This window comes from Suncus etruscus, chromosome 7, assembly GCF_024139225.1.
Source record: "Suncus etruscus isolate mSunEtr1 chromosome 7, mSunEtr1.pri.cur, whole genome shotgun sequence".
NCBI lineage: Eukaryota > Metazoa > Chordata > Mammalia > Eulipotyphla > Soricidae > Suncus > Suncus etruscus.
Window position 1 is genome coordinate 28,878,304 of NC_064854.1, and position 16,778 is coordinate 28,895,081.

The 16,778-nt window shown below is 42.2% G+C and overlaps 1 protein-coding gene across 6 annotated transcripts in view; it reads right to left on the reverse strand.

Moving 5' to 3' along the window:
* ARHGAP21 (Rho GTPase activating protein 21) overlaps positions 1 to 16,778 on the reverse strand; it is a 141,961-nt gene that overhangs the window by 29,490 nt on the left and 95,693 nt on the right. For 4 of the 6 annotated variants that reach the window (XM_049777744.1, XM_049777743.1, XM_049777742.1 and 1 more), the window contains 3 exons: positions 9,150 to 9,179; positions 5,949 to 7,854; positions 64 to 222 (listed from right to left, as the gene is read on the reverse strand). In XM_049777744.1, the coding sequence (XP_049633701.1) occupies positions 64 to 222; positions 5,949 to 7,854; positions 9,150 to 9,179 (2,095 nt within the window). The remainder of the gene's footprint in view (positions 1 to 63; positions 223 to 5,948; positions 7,855 to 9,149; positions 9,180 to 16,778) is intronic. The other 2 variants (XM_049777746.1, XM_049777745.1) reach the window with 1 other exon arrangement.

Sequence of the window (16,778 nt, forward strand, 5' to 3'; positions counted from 1 at the left end):
CTCTCACAGTGTGATCCATCATCTTAAAGGAAACGCTCTATGAGGCCACAAGCAGACACATACCCTGGTCATGGGAGAGCTGGCGCCGAATCAGAGGAGCTGAAGTCGTGAGGCTGGGAGGAAGGGTCGAGAGAGAGACCACTTGGCAGGCAGAGGCCGAGATGACAGCGGAAGCGGGGATGTGGGCAATATCGTGGTCAATGCTGGGGCTTGTTGGCTCATCTAGAAGGGAAAATAAAAAAATACAGGAATGTCTGATGACCTAATGTTAACCTTAAGGTTTACTACTGAAACAACCATGTGAATGAAGATTTAGTATTTAACTACTAAGTCATAGTACCTGGCATCTTCAGTCTGTTAAAAATCTACACCAGGGTCTGCAGAGATAGAACAGTATTTAAGAACCTTAGCTTGCACGTCTCTGACCAAGTTTGATTGTTGGCACCACAAGTGTTTCCTTAGCACAGAGCCAGGAGTAAGCCCTGAGTACCGCTGGGTAAACCTCCCATCCAACAATCTCTACATTGTTCAGTTTTTACTCTAAGTCTCTGAAATAGTCTTGAGAATATAATAAATTAGATAGCTGCTACTTCAGCAAGCCACAATTAGCTTTAATAACTGAACATCAAAATAACAACATGCACAGAAATTCAGAATCTTAAGTGACCACAACAGAAATAATCACTTATCAGCCTCAAAAAACATCACAGCACTTTCAAATTTTAAATAATCATACAAGGTCATTTCAGGAAGCTAAGCGAGGGGGTTGGGGCTGGAGGCTTCACTTCCTACACAACCATTTCCCAAACCTTACCTCTTCTTTCCTGCCACCCCTTCCCCCAAGATATCTCAGTCCATCTTCAGTTTTTGAAGAAAAAAAAAAATCAGAAAGTGTGGTTCTAGTGCCAGAAGAACCTACCCATGACTGGGGCACTGAAGTAGTTGTGAGGACTGCGTTTCCACGCCTTCCCAGCTTCCTAGCCAATTCCCAATTTGCAATTGCATTCCAGGCAGGATGGGGAGATAAACTGGGGGAGATGAGCAGACTTTTCAGCAAAGGGCATGGCGAGCTCTAAGAGATCCACAGCATCCCACAGGCCTTTGCCTGCGTGAGAAGTGGGTGCAATTGGGAAGGGACTCATCTCCACTGTGGACTCAGTCCCCGTATCACTAGGAGAAGGAATGATGCACTATTGATGGGGTTTTGAAGAGATGCTCTGGGTAACTGGCCTTGCCACTGGCTGGCATTTGGCATTTGGTGCAAATCAGGCAAAGCAGCCCTTTTGGAATAGGGCTTCTGTTCAGGAGAGGATCTCCTTTTGTCTATGTCAGAATTATTTCATAATTCTAATTTTACAAGTTCCCCAAAAGCCTACCACTAACTCTCAAGGGAAAAATTGGACAAGTGAGATGCTGAGAGGTGAGAGGTTATCAACAGTGGGAACTAAACCCCAGCACATTCTCAGAGTTTTTTACATGTATGGTTTCACTGAATTCTTAGGGAATTCAGAGAGGTGCCACTTCAGAGATGATGAAACCAAGAAGAGAGTTAAGTCATTTGTATGATGTCACCAGGATATCAAGATGGAATTTGAAACCGGAGTCTATATCAGATCCTCTGGCCTGTAAATACATTAGTCTTTGCTTTCCAACAATAGTTCTCATACTTCACATTAGTGGTTTGAATTTTAACATTTTAGGCCAAGAAAAAAAACAGGATGCCAGAATTAAAATTCTTTTTGGGGGGGTGGGGTGGGTTTGGGGTTCACACCTGGAAACAGCACTCAGGAGTTACTCCTGGCTCTGCACTCAGAAATCACTCCTGGCAAGCTCAAGAGACCATATGGGATACCCAGGTCAGCCTTGTACAAGGCAAATGCCCTACCACTGTGCTAATGTTCTGATCCCCACATTGTTTATTCTTTGGAAAGCTAATCTGCACCCAACATGGGACACAAACAGAATTATAATTCATAAGATAAAATACTCCAAGACTTAGAATAACTCTTTAAGAAATAAATCATAATGATAAAATGGATTTTGATTTCTTTTTTCCTTTTTTTCTTATATGTATTTTTCGGTTTTTGGTTTTTAGTTTTTGGGCCACACATGGCTGTGCTTGGGGTTACTCCTAGCTCTGCACTCAGAAATCATTCCTGGAAGCTCAGGGAACCCTATGGGATGCTGGGGATTGAATCTGGGTCAGCCACATGCAAGGCAGACACCCTACCCACTGTCCTATTGCTTCAGCACACACCCCACTTTGGTCATTACTTAACTAAAAAGGTCAAACAAAAATTCTGACCAAGTTTTATCGTTTTTATTGAGCAGACTAAAGCATTACACTATGATATTTCCATTTTATGGCTAGTCAGTATATGCTAGCTTTTGTTGGGGGTAATGCCCACTGATGCTGAGGGCTGCTCTCAGCTCTGTCCTCTGGAGTCACTCCTACCACTCAGGGAACGAGGCAGTGCTGGGAATTAAATAAGGGAAGGCCACAAGCAGGCAAGTTCATGCGCAAATCCCTCTACCCTCTCTGTAGACCAATTCTGAATACCTTAAGCTTCTTTTCTTTTTATACAATTTTCTAAAGAGCCAATTCACACTTTGGGGAGAGGGATGTTGGGGTTCAAGCCCAGAACTCAGGGATCATTCCTGGCTCTGTGCTTAGATCATACAGGGCAAGTGCCCATTTAATGTCCCACCCCCTCCAGACCCCTGGCTCCAAAGAGGCAATTTACATTTTAGCAATTAACAAACATTTCCAAAGTCCTCTGAAATCAATTTTAATTACTGTCTCACAATTTAATATTTAGCTCTTTGTCTCTTATGCTCATTGGTGAGAGTAAGTAATATAATAATAATCACAAGCTATCTAGATTTCATGGGGGAATACACAAAATTAGTAGATTACATTTTCTCTGTTGACTTGTGTATGTTTGAAAGTCACAATTCAAACATCATTTACTAGAAACTAGAAAGAAGGCTGAGAAGACTTAAAAGTGCAATCTAAGAATAATTGTACATTTTTGTTTTCAATAAATACATATGGCTTGTTTAAAGTATTTATTTAGAACTTTTGGGAGGGGAGGATAGGACCGGGGTGGAACCCAGGGCCACATACATGCATGTTCTGCTGCTGTATAAGTTATGTCTCTGGTTTTTTCCTAGTTTTCTTTTTGATAAATACTTGACTTTCTGTTTCAAGGGGTAACTAGAGAAAGAAATGTACTGTATTTTCCGCCGTATAAGATGACTTTAAAAACTTCTTAAATGCCGAGAGTCGTCTTATCCACCGGTATACAGCATGCTAAAATTTACTCCAGCTTCAGGGACGAGTGATCCCACCCCTCTTACTGCTGCATCCCATCCAGCTGCCAGGCATCATCACTCAGTCCTCTGCGTGTCCTGATTCATCTTTCAGGGCACACAGAGGAGCTGAGTTTCTGAGCACCGCTTTCCATTCAGCCGCATGGTATGCAGCTTTCCAGTGCTCAGTCCTCTGTTCAGCTTTTATGGGAGACACAAGAAGGTGCTCTGTCTCCCTCTTGCTGTCCTATTAATCAGTGCACCCCAGACAGCTTCTCTTGGAGGAGCCCCTTCTCCCTGTTCTCAATGGAGATCACAATTAAAAAAAAAAAAAATCACAGTCTGGGGCCGGGAAGGTGGCGCTAGAGGTAAGGTGTCTGTCTTGCAAGCGCTAGCGTAGGACGAACCATTCGATCCCTGGGCATCCCATATGGTCCCCCCCAAGCCAGGAGTGATTTCTGAGTACATAGCCAGGAGGAACCCCTGAGCGTCAAATGGGTGTGGCCCCAAAACAAAAACAAAAACAAAAAAAAAATCAGTCACTCACTACAAATGACAAATGTAAAATGATGGTTGGCACTCCCATGTCTACCATTATTAAACATACACTATTAACCTTTGAGGACTCTACTCTTTTTCTCTTATGATTTTTAAATTTCCATTTGGTGTGTGTTAAAAGAGGTAGTCTTATACAGCGAATATTGCCCAAACCCTATATTTTAACAGAAAAAGTAAGGGCTATCTAATACGCCTAAAAATACAGTACATTTCTTTCCTTATTATTAAGTTATTTTGTTCTTGGAAGTAGTAAGAAAATAGGATGTAGTTATTCTACTAGTATATTCTGTAGTTATTACATATAACAGGCCTATGAAACAGCTATAAGCTATAGAGCATTTTATATATGTGTGTATGTACATATATATAAATCATATATATTGTTGGTATTTAGTTATTTTCTGTAAAGCATCTAGAGAATTATATGGTTTCATCTATATAGTAAAGTGTTCTAGTCTCTAGGGTACAGATATCGGTGAGTGAAATTTAGTTAAGAGATTCCTCCAAATGTTTGTAAACTTAAGTATTTCGTATTCTTTTTTTTAAAAAGGCTACATAGTTTTTAAAGTTGATTCATCTTAGTCTCATAGCTCAGCAACTTAACTTTCTTTAAAAATGAAAAGAAAAAAAAGAAATTGATTATTGGGGCCAGAGAGATAACACAACAGTAAGGCGTTTGCCTTGCATGCAGAAGGACGGTGGTTCAAATCCCGGCATCCCATATGATCCCCCAAGCCTGCCAGGAGCGATTTCTGAGCATAGAGCCAGGAATAACCCCTGAGCACTGTCGGGTGTGACCCAAAAACCAAAACCAAAACAAACAAACAAACAAAAAAAGAATTGATTATTTTCTTTGGTGAAATGTAAGGATATGAAAAATAAGTAAAAGATAATTGTAGATCTGCAGAATTTTGTACATTTTAATAAAAACCACTTGAACTTAAAAAAAAGTCTGAAATATTCCTCAAATAAAAGACATGGGGAAAATTATGGAGAACACTTCATAAGCTGAGAAATATCTGGGAGAGAAAATATATGGGTCTTAGTATCAAAAAAAAAAAAAAAAAACAAAAAAAAAAAAAAACAAACCCTGGACCTCAATAATGCAGGAGGAAGAAGGGGTACTGTACAGGGAGCTGGTGCATAAGCAGGGTGGAGAGAGGGAGGACCCAGGAATAATTTGTCTAGAGCTGGAGCGTATCATGTGAAACAGCATCATCAGAGGAAGAAGACAAACACTACATTATTCCAGTCCTCTGTGGGATACAGAGAAACAAACAAAACAAAAAATCAAAAAAATCAAGGGGAGGGCAGTATCAAAAGATGGCAGTTCTTGGCCTTGGCTTACAAAACTGAGATAATCATATCATAGAAGGAGAGATAGGGGAACGGAGAGGAGAGGGACTCCCAGAAATGGAAAGCCAATGGAGATGGGTTCTGAATACTCTGGGGGTGGTGTGGAATGGCAACATGCACGCCTCAAACCATGCATATGAATTCTACTTGTAAACATGCCACTTAAACTATGATAATTTTGGGGGGGGGGTTGGTTTTTGTGTCACACCCGGCAGCGCTCAGGGGTTACTCCTGGCTCTACGCTCAGAAATCTCTCCTGGCAGGCTCGGGTGGGATTTGAACCATCATCCTTCTGCATGCAAGGCAAATGCCCTACCCTCAATGCTATCTCTCCGGCCCAATTTATTTATTTACTTTTTAGTTTTTGGGCCACATTGGTGGGGCTCATGGGTTATTTTTAGCTCTGTGCTCAGAAATTACTCCTGGCAGTATTCAGGGGACCATATGGGATGCTGGGGTTCAAACTCGGGTCATCCACTTGCAAGGCAAACACCCATACTATCGCTTTGGACCCTTATAATAATTTAAAAAGAATCAAGGAAAAAGAAAAACACTTAAGTGGGTATTGAATACCTGATTTGGAGGAGGCTAAAATGGCTCTGGTTGTATCCTTTACAAGTGCTCTCAACCCACAGTGTCAATTTATGGCCCTGCCGAACAGAAAGTCATGCTTTTTGGGTCCCGGGCATCACCACCAAGAGAGACAGCAAATGTAAGCTCACCTATAAATGGGATGGAAGCCAAGGAGTCCCCGGGGGGGCTGCTACTGGAACCTTTCCTCTCCTCCAGCCTTTTGATCTGCACCTCTCGGCGGGCATCGTTGGGCAGCCAGCAAGTGGTGTCGGAGCCCGTGTCCTGATCGTTGACGGCCAAGATGTAAGACTGGTGCCGCAAGGGCTGGGGGGTCTGGCGGCCCGAGGGGGGCTTCTCTCGTAGGGTGACAGCTTCTTTTCCATCTGCAGGACTAGACTGTGGAACCTCGGCTTCTTGGGAACTGAAATCTGGATTCCTCTGCAGGGCAGTGGGCTCCAAGTCAGAGGTGCCAGGGCTGTCCCTCGATGGAGGGACCTGCTTACCTCCTGGTCCAGAGAAAGGCAAGGACTTGCCCGTCTCCCCATGGGACTCGGGGGCCCCTTCTGCTTTGAACCACGTCTGCGAGTTCAGCAAGCTGTTCTGATGCAAGTGGTTGACAGGTCTTTGGTCTTTGAGGGCCACATAGGAGTTCTGGCTACTGGGGGGCTTGGAGGTGCCCCCGGGGGTGGAAGGCGCTTTCTGGGAATGACTTCGGGCTTTCACCAGCGGAGACCGCTCCTGGGCGAGCCCTCGAGGCAGTGACAGTCCACAAGGCGGTGGATGGTGGTTCCTGCTGGACTGCAGGCTTTTGAGGTCCGGGGACAGCTTCTTAAACTGAGACGTGGGTCCCCGACTGCTCATTCGCCTGTGATCAGAGCTGACATTGCTGGGTGCCACGGTGAAAGCTGGACCACGGAAAGGCTTGGGGATGTCTTTTGGCCGGGCCCGCTCTGAGATGCCCCGCCGGTCATCCTGCTCGGTGAAGCCACTCCACTTGTAGGTCTTCTCTCCGTTGGAGTCTGTGATCTGACTTTCGGGGCTGGCATGCTCCCCCCCGGGGTCCCCCTGGCCCTCGATATAATCCCAGGAGCGAGTTCTGTGATTACTAAAACCCAGGGCCGGGGTGGTGAGCGCGCCTTGGGACGCGCTCCTGGGACAGTATTTCATCAGCACCGAGTCCTCCAGCCTCTCCTGGGACACGCTGCGCTGGCGGATCTGGACAGACTGGGGTCCCCGGTCGTGCGAGGTGCTTCGACGTCGTACCTGCAAGGCCGCGCGGTTGGGTACCACCTGGTTATAATCCGTTGTGCTCTGAGATGCAGCTCGCAAACAATCGAGCCTTTCTTGAATGGTCCGGCAGCCGATGTGCAATCGCCTGTTATCGATATACTCTTTGTAAGTCTTATAGTTTTTCCAGTCTATGTGCTGGTGGGAGTTTGGAGAATAATGGTTAACAGGGGCAGAAGGCGACTCCACGGCTGGCGATCGGCTGTTGGAGAGGCCCTCGGCATGGCCGCTGTAATTGCTGGGTTTCAGTACAATGCCTGGTGATTCCGAGGATCTGGAGCTGGGGGTCTGTGGAATGAGATGGGGAGTGGGGACCGAGGAGGGTGGGGAGGTGATTCGGGACACGGCTTTGAGAGAGGTCTGTTCGTTGAGGCCATACCTCACTTCTTCAGTTCGATGCGAGGGGACGGTGTGGTTGTTTCTATTACTTACCACGTCTACAACCTTCTCAGAAGGTACAATGACAGTCCTTACACTTTCATTGCAAACACACACGGCGGTGTTGGACTTTGCAACATCTGTGGGGGATGGAGGCACTTGTATTTCCATTCGGTAGGCCCTGGAGGGCTGCATCAGGACCGGGGTACCACCGGCTTGCTGCTTGTTGGATGATGAATCTGGAGGAGAGGTTTCCACGGGGGGTGGTGCCAGGGCAGAAGGGGCAGAAGATGGCGTCCGGGGGTAGCAAACGGGCGGGGGTTCAGGAATGTTGCGGGCATTGCCGCTGTAGGCTTCGTTGCCTTTCAGGTAGGCATCTTGAGAATAGGCCTACATGGAAATGAGAGAGAATGTCACTTCAAAGTCATTCACAGAGCAGGGACATCTACTGTGCAAGCACTCCCTTTTCCTTTTCCTGCCCCCTTACCTAGGTCCTGAATCACATTCCATATGGCCACATGCAGCAACAGCATTCAGGGCATTTCCGTGGGGTTAGATAAGGGCCTCTTGCTCAGAAATCAAATAAATGGTCCAATTTGCAATTGTCATCAGCTACAGTGGCCTATTTCCCAAGGAATTTGAGATATGCCAAATTCCTCCCCAGCCTATTAGGTAAAGCCAAGTTGCTTCTAAAATTTTCCTCATTCGAGTTTTAGGATTTTTCCAGCGGTTGACAGGTTAAATGGCTGCCTGATAAATTCCAGCGTAAGAGCTGCTAGTCTTTTGCCAGAGAGCAGGTAAAATATTAAAAATTGTAACCAAACATGTTTATTTTAAGAAGCATTGCAAGCATAAATTAAAGATAATGTATGGAACAGGATCTTAGCAATTAGTGGTTGAGTCCCTGAGAATAATCAGTTTTGACAAATTAGGTTTTTCAACAACCAGTTACTTTAATATTTAAGAGGATATGCATGTTTAAGAAGTTAAATGCATATATTAAATTCTAAATGCATTTATTAAAGTCTAAAAAATAAAAGCAGGCCATTCATCAAGTCTTATATAATTTGTATCTGTTAGGCTAATGCAAGATTATATTGTACAAATTTATTTAGTTCCTTTTCATAATTAACAGGAGACATTTATCTATCACTAACAGGGAGGCAGGCATGTAGTTCAAATAATTTTTTTAACCAACTACTTATGAAATTCCCTGGAATATTTTTTAAAAACTTAAGAATTGAAACCAAACACAGAGAGCATAAAACAGAGCCAACCAGCATCACAGTTAGATGTGGTATCATATAACATATCATTCCCTAAGCAAAACAAGCGTAATTCAAGACTATCATCATAGCCTGTCTTTGCAGTCAGACAGCTTGCAAAGCTCAAGTGCAGCCACAACATAACAGCAAAGTACCACGGCAAGGGAGAGATTAAAAAAAAAAATAAACGCAAACAAACATTATGTTTTCACAGCAGTTATACACAGGATTAAAAAAAAATTAAACACCAAAATGAAAATAAAGAACACTGAATATCACAAATGCGTTCTGCGAATTAGTAAGATTAACACTAGATAGGGACTTTTCTATGCAAGCTCAGGTTTAATAGACTGACTCATGACAAAAATCCACATGACAAGATTTTTAAAAGCAAGGCAACGGTTTCTGTGCATTTCTTACCAGCGCTGTGACATCCTTTGTAAACTGTAGCTAGCAGGAAATAGGAAAACATAGTAGAAGCTGCTTACTGACATAGAGACAGAATCATGTTGTCATACTGGTGCTGAAAACAGCAAGCTAAAAATACATCTATACTGATTTCTCTGGAAGGTACCAAGAGAGGTAAAGGGCAGTGAAGCAGAAAAGAATAACTTCAGTCTGAGCATCTTTTTTTCCAGGCTTTTTTACCCTGGCTCTTATTTGATTTGTCTACCATTCTGGAAGGCAAAATACATCTGCTGACATACATTCCCAACAGATTTTTTTTCTTCACTATGTTCTCCTGCCTGAGAAAGTGCTAGAAGGCTTCCCTTCTGCAAGAGCAACACTGCTGTCTTTGTTTCCCTGAGCTGCTCACATCTCTGCTTCCAGATGATGAAATGAAGGCCCTATTATGCATTTAAAATAGTACAACCTGGGGGTGTGGTAGATGGGGGCATTGGTGATGGGATTGTTACACTGGTGAAGAGGGGTGTTCTTTTTATGACTGAAACCCAACTACAATCATGTTTGTAAACACGGTGCTTAAATAAGGATATTTTTTTAAAAAATAGTAGAAATAAACAGGAAAAAAATTATTCCTAGCAGGCTTGGAGAACCATATGGGATGCTGAGGATCAAACTTGGGTCGGCCACATGCAAAGCAAATGCCCTACCCTCTGTACTTTTGCTCCATTCCCCCAAAAGAGTAGATCTAAAAAAATTGTTTTTGTTTGTGGTAGAAAATCTAAATGAAATAAAATAAACTGCCTCCACTTAGCAGAAATAAATAAATAAAATAAAATAAAATAAAATAAAATAAAATAGTACAACCTCCTCCTTCCTCTGGAAGCCAAAAAACACAGAGAGACCTGAAGCTGTCTTTTCCTGTATAAGTTGGGAGATAAGAGGTGGGTTTGGGAGAAGAATGACTTTAAAAAAAATAGGTTACACTCAAAAATTAAGATTTCCCCCCTAATATAATATTCTTGGTCCTATTTTGTTAGGTTGCAGAAATAACTATTTGTTGGTTGACAACTGTTTTCACCCTAAACAAAGACTTCCTCTCCCACCCCAATGAAAGCTCCCTAACCCTATCAAGCCTGTATTATTTCCTGTAGCAACAACCCTTGCTTCAGACCCATGGTTGGATTATGGTTGTGTGGAGTACCACAATTACTAAGCAGACATAAACTACTACTCTCTGAGTCATCTTCTGAGACATTTCATGCATATTACAGAACATAAATTAGAATACAACAGAAATGAAAACCAAGAAGGCTAAAGTAAACATGCAGGCCATCATTTTTTTTTAACAGTATGAATATAGCCAATACAAAAAATATACTCTTGGTTATCTGTTGACTATGTTTGCATCAATACTCTTCCGCAGTATTTGCCACAGAGTATTTATGTGGCTTCTTGAAGCATCACCTAGAAAGGGGTGGGACAAATGATCTGTGTAGCCAATGAGGGAGGGCTTCAAGACCTCTATTACTTGCACATATGCTGTAAAACTGGAAAGGATGTTATAGACTTACTGACCATAAAACCCATTTCCTCTGCCCCAAAGGTTTTAAGAAGAATTAAATTCCTAATTGAAAATATCCGAGATTGGATCATTTTAAAGACACTTTCTACATTCAAAACTGGGGAGAGATACTATCTTTTAATCACAGATAAATAACTTGTCATCCTTCAGACATGTTTTAAGATTCCATATAGCAATTCTAAATAGAAAAGAGGCAAGGTCTGACTGGGGGTGGGGGGGTGAAAGGCTTTCAAATAACTCACATAGGCACCATATATTATTGGCAGGTTGACTCAGCAGACAAGGTACAGAACTACATATTTAATGTCAGCAGATGTACTAGAGATAACAATATGATTCAGTCAATAGCATTCCTGAAGTTCCTCAATCTCGGATCTTGAACACTAAAATGCTGTCTGTCTCATACCTCTAGTAAGACAAAGAGGACCTAGGGAACCATTACCTTTTACACAATGTCTGTAAGGAAATAAGCAGGGCTTTATGCCCCAAGTAGATTCCGGACACATACCTAAGAAACATTCCGGAGTTTCGATGGCTAGAACTGGACTATGGGATTATGGGATTTGTCTGTTTCTACATCAATCAACATCCACATTGTTTCTCATTGGATGGAATTCTTTTAATGTAGCCCCTCTGATTGGTAGTGAAACTGAATGGCCCCACCTTCCAGGTGGGTCTTTGTTTCCGATATAAAAGGCTTGAGTGTACAAGAAAAGGCCTTTATTTTCTGGATCTCCGTCGAATTGGCTACTTGGATGGTGATCTGTGAATTGGAATGAGGGTAACATGGGGAATTTTCAAAAGTTTACGTATATGTGGTTGATTATTTTAAAGACCACCTTCTGACTTCAGACCCATCTCAACAGTATTTGTGGCCGGAACCGCGGGGTTTAGATTCAATATCAGACAGATGCAAATTAACTCCAGGATAAATTTAGAGAAGCAAATCAGGGCTGATAATACATATTTTAGGAGCTTTTCTTTTCTCATGAAGTCTTTCAGAAATTCCACTGGAAAACTGCCTAATTGGACACTTCAAATTCCTCCAAAAAGAAGACTATAGCCAGGGCTTGGGTTTACACTGAGTGGGGCATTTGGAATATATGATAAAAAGGCAAAACACTGTGGTGGACATGGAGTCCACTGATACAATTCTATATTCTGCAAATGGGACTGGAGACATTAGAACACACTAAAAGCTATGACTGTAGTATGTTTTCTCTTCAGTCCTTGTACCAAGTCTTTCACTAAGCTCTCATGATCTGACTTATCAAAGCCATAGAACTAGACTCCCTACTGGGACTCTGTGACTTGTCAGTGGATGCTAATTAAAGAGCACAAATTATCATTTAAACAAAATGATATATGCGTAATGAAGTCAGCTGATACTCTCAAATACTAAAATCTTTACCAAATACTGAAATCAGGTGGTCTAGGCATTTTTTAGGCCAACGCCACAAAAACATTCAGCTCTTAATAATTTTGGCTTTTACGATGGGTGTGGTTGGGCCACATCAGTGGTCCTGGCAAGCTCCTGGGACCATATGGGATGCCGGGGATCGAACCCATGTCAGTTGTGTGCAAAGGACGAAGGAAACACTCTACTAGCTAAACCATTGCTCTGACCTCTGGTTTTTACCTTTTGTTGCAAATGGATAATTTTTAACAATTGTAAGTCTTTTGATGAAATTAGACAACGATGTTTTCCTAGGAAATTAGGTCTTGTGCACTTAATGCATGACAAAAAAATTTTAATTGCTATTTTCATTCCATTCTTTTATATATCACTCTACACTCTCCTTTGATCCTTGTTCTTAATTTTTATGTTTGTGGTAATGTAAAGCTAAAGATTTGAGATGTTCCTAAAGGGGATTTGAGGTGACCTGTAGGGAGGAGAGTTATATTATTATTACCATACTGGCTGCTATTAGTATTCAATAACTATACTGAACTATTGTTCATTAAATAATGAAAACAAAAATGTCCTGAATAAGTTGCAAAGATCACGGTTCCTGCCTTCTACTTTCCATTTCCCAGACATGTGTTTCTCTGTACAGTAAAATTCATGCCCCACACATGAAACATAAGGGGTTGTAGAAATAAAAAGGAATATAGAGACTTTGCATTTTTCTAACTTACTCATTCTCCTCATAGGCATCTACTAGTCTAATAAAGTATAATACAATTCTATTAATATGTTTTCTAAAAGAAAACTTGAAAAACACAAAAGAAACCTCCAGAAGGTCTCCTCTCTGCTTCCTGTTCTCCAGGCAGGATCACTCTGATCCACGCTTGGCAAATGGATCACCCATGAACGCTAAGTGACCATGAAAGGCACTCAACAGCTCTTTGGGAATATGCACCAACAAGCCTTAGGGTCAGTTACACTGGATATGGCTGAAGTGATGGAGCATAGCTTGTATTGTGTGAGGCCCTGGGTTCGATCCCTGGCAGCACATAACCCCAGAACACAGCTGGAAGTAAACCTGAACCTCCAAACACTCACATCCTATATTCCTACAGTGGAACTAAAGCACTGGGCCCTGTAGTGAGACACACAGTGATATGCTGGAGTACCAGAAGCCTTCACTTTCAATCTCTCAGGGTGGTCCAAGACAAGGATGCGGTCTAGAAATCTAGTTCACAGCTCCCTGGCTCCAAACCATGCCATCCCTCTCTTCTAGCAAGTCTGAAAGGGAGTTGAACATTTTTTAAAGGTATTTCACAAAGACTAGTGCTGAGAAGGCTCAAAATGCCCTGGTCAAACATTAGCCGAGTTCAGAATCTCCTCAGCTATCAGAACTGATTGGTGGAGTAAAGTGTCAAGTGTTATCCTTTGAACAACACAATTATTTTGAGATAACCAGTAGAGACAATGTGAAAGCTAGATCTCTCGTGATGGTCCCATCTCTCCTCCTCCCAGCTCCCTGCCAGTGCCAAAGAGCAAACTCGTAGCCTCCAAGTGAGCCTTTTCTTCAGTCGAACCCCTTGCTGGGGAGTCTTGGGGAGCTGCAGCAGTCACGCACAGGTATTTCAGAGGGTAACAAAACCATTTTTGAAAAATGAGACAAAACAATTCACTTCTTCCTATCAAACAAAAAAAAATCTGCTTTTCATTCAATACTACCTTAAATATATGGACCTAGGCTATCACTGGAAATCATTATAAAATGCTGCCAAATTGACTATGATTAATTTGTAATGATATTCATCATTAATCATTAATCTAGGAAGTTTATATTGGCTTAAAAATTGTGGTTGCCAAGCCTAAAAATTATTACCAGCATTTGTCTAATAACACGTCAAATTCTTATAATTTTACTGTTTTTCAATAGTATAGGCACTGCTACCTATTCATTGCAACAGCCTTTTATACATGAATGTTTTAAAAGATTTCCTAATCATGAATTACCTTTCAATGGGGACCTGAACTCCTCTCGAATATTGTGATCTATATATCCCTTCAGGAACCAAAACTCTGTGGACACTAAATTCTGCTGTGGATAAAGTTTTCATACTGGCTATAAAAATGGTCGTACTTATTTATTCTTTAAGAGCTAGCTCGCCTCACAGGGGAAAGTGCAAGTTGAAAGATACATATATTGCAGGTTTAAAACCAACCAAAATGTTTCTGAAGGTTCCTTATGGAAGATTTCAGCTCTAGAATGAACAAGGAGAGAAATATTTCTACACCTGGCATTTCAAACCCCAGGCTTGCTTTGTGTTTTTAAAGAGCTTTAAAAAAATGGGGCCGGGAAGGTGGCGCTAGAGGTAATATGTCTGCCTTGCAAGCGCTAGCCAAGGAAGGACCACGGTTCGATCCCCCCGCGTCCCATATGGTCCCCCCAAGCCAGGGGCGATTTCTGAGCCCATAGCCAGGAGTAACCCCTGAGTGTCAAATGGGTGTGGCCCAAAAAACAAAAACCAAAAAAGAAAAAAAAAGACCCTTATAGGTATTTCAGCTAAGAACATTTATGCAAAGAAATCTCCACATTCCTATGTCTTAAAAGAACATGAGCGACATGTATATATGTGTGTGTGTGTGTGTGTGTGTGTGTGTGTGTGTGTGTGTATATATATATATATATATATATATATATATGTATATATATATCGAGAGATATAGTATATTTACTCTTTTGCATAAGGCAAATGTGAATGAAGGGTAGATTTAAAAGTAAATCGTTTTCGGGCCCGGAGAGATAGCACAGCGGCGTTTGCCTTGCAAGCAGCCGATCCAGGACCAAAGGTGGTTGGTTCGAATCCCGGTGTCCCATGTGGTCCTCCGTGCCTGCCAGGAGCTATTTCTGAGCAGACAGCCAGGAGTAACCCCTGAGCACTGCCAGGTGTGGCCCCAAAACAAAACAGAAAAGTAAATCGTTTTCTTCATAAGTAAGGTCATACACTTTTGATTTCTTATGATCAAAATAACTGAAATACTGTAGTGATAGTATAGTGGGCAGGGCATTTTTGCCTTGTATATGGCCAACCCGGGTTCTATCCCCAGCATCCCATATGGTCCCCTCAAGCTCTCCAGTAGTGATTCCTGATCACTGAGTCAGGGATAATCCCCGAGTATCACCAGGTGTGGCCCCAAAACAAACAAAAAGAAATAACGTTTTAAAAATGGATTTTGTGGTAAGAATTTAGAAATGCTTTATTGACAGACCTTAGAGAGGAATACATTTTTTTTTGAAGTTTGCAATTTTGCTCTTATTTTCGACTGTTTATCCTTACCCAAATGCAACGAGAACAATCCATCTAATTTTCCACTAGACACATCATGAGAAAATGATTCCTCCCAACACTGCCACTTCCACGGTCACTTGCAGCAGTTACACAGCAGATCGTGACAAGCATTCTGCATCCGGTTCCTTCCTCAGGAACTCAGCGTACTGCTGGCCATTATGTGGTCAAACAACAGAGACTTCACTGGGGCTGGGAAGGAACCATCTACCCAATCATCTGCCCCATCTGGGAAAACTGGTCTGTAAAACTCAGTCTTTTTCCAGTCATCAGGTGTCAACATGGATTGGAGGTAACGCTATAGTGTATACCATCTACTTCCCACTTCTCTGCAGAATTAGAGCACCAGTGTCGACTTCCCTATTTATTCCTAACACCCCCCCCCCACTGCTTCATGCAGGGCTATGCCTGTTATTCCTTCATCATGCAACTCAACAAGCAGTTGTCTGTCTGGGATAATTACTGCAGAGAACTGCAGCTTCCAACCTGAGGTTCCATCATTCCAAGGGAACTGTAGCTAAGGAAAGAGAATGTGTCACCAGGAAAAAAACCATTTTATTCCTAGATAAAATCACCACACTTTGCAAAACACAGGGTAGACATATATGAATTTCATTAATTATATCTTCCATGACAATGAATGAATCAAATTACTGTAATCATCGACTTGAGTGATTTGTATGTTTGGGGGACACATCTGTCTGTGCTCAGAACTTATTCCTGGCTCTGTGCTTAGGTATCACTCCCTAGAGTTACTGGGGGACCGTATATGGTGCTGGGAATTAAACTGAAGTCAGCAGCCTGCAAGGCAAGTGCCTGATCTTTGTACTATTTCTCCAGCTCTTGGGTGATATTTTTATTAAAAAATGTTGACAGCGCCAGGGCTCAAAATAGTTGGAGCAAACAGCTTGAATGCAGAGGCTCCAGGTTCGAGCTGGGCACTGCATGGCCTTTTATGCATTGCTGCACTGCTCTGTTTAAACTGATGCCTTCTGAATAAATATTACCATTTGTATTTTCTTCTCAAAGTATTGTTTTGTTTTTGTTTGGGGGCCACACCAGCAATGCTCAGGGCTTACTCCTAGCTTTGGACTCAGGGATCAGTCCTGGAAAGATTTGCGAGGACAAAACGGGTGCTAGGAACTGAACCCAGCCAGGTCAACCATGCACAAGGCATTATCCTACCTTCTACTATTTCTCAGGCCCTCCGTATTTTTCTTAACTAAGAAAAGCCCTATCTAGTCAATAAAATGAGTAACAATTTCAGGGTTCTTACCATTTTTTATAACTCAATGTCAGCTTTCAAGTGTAAA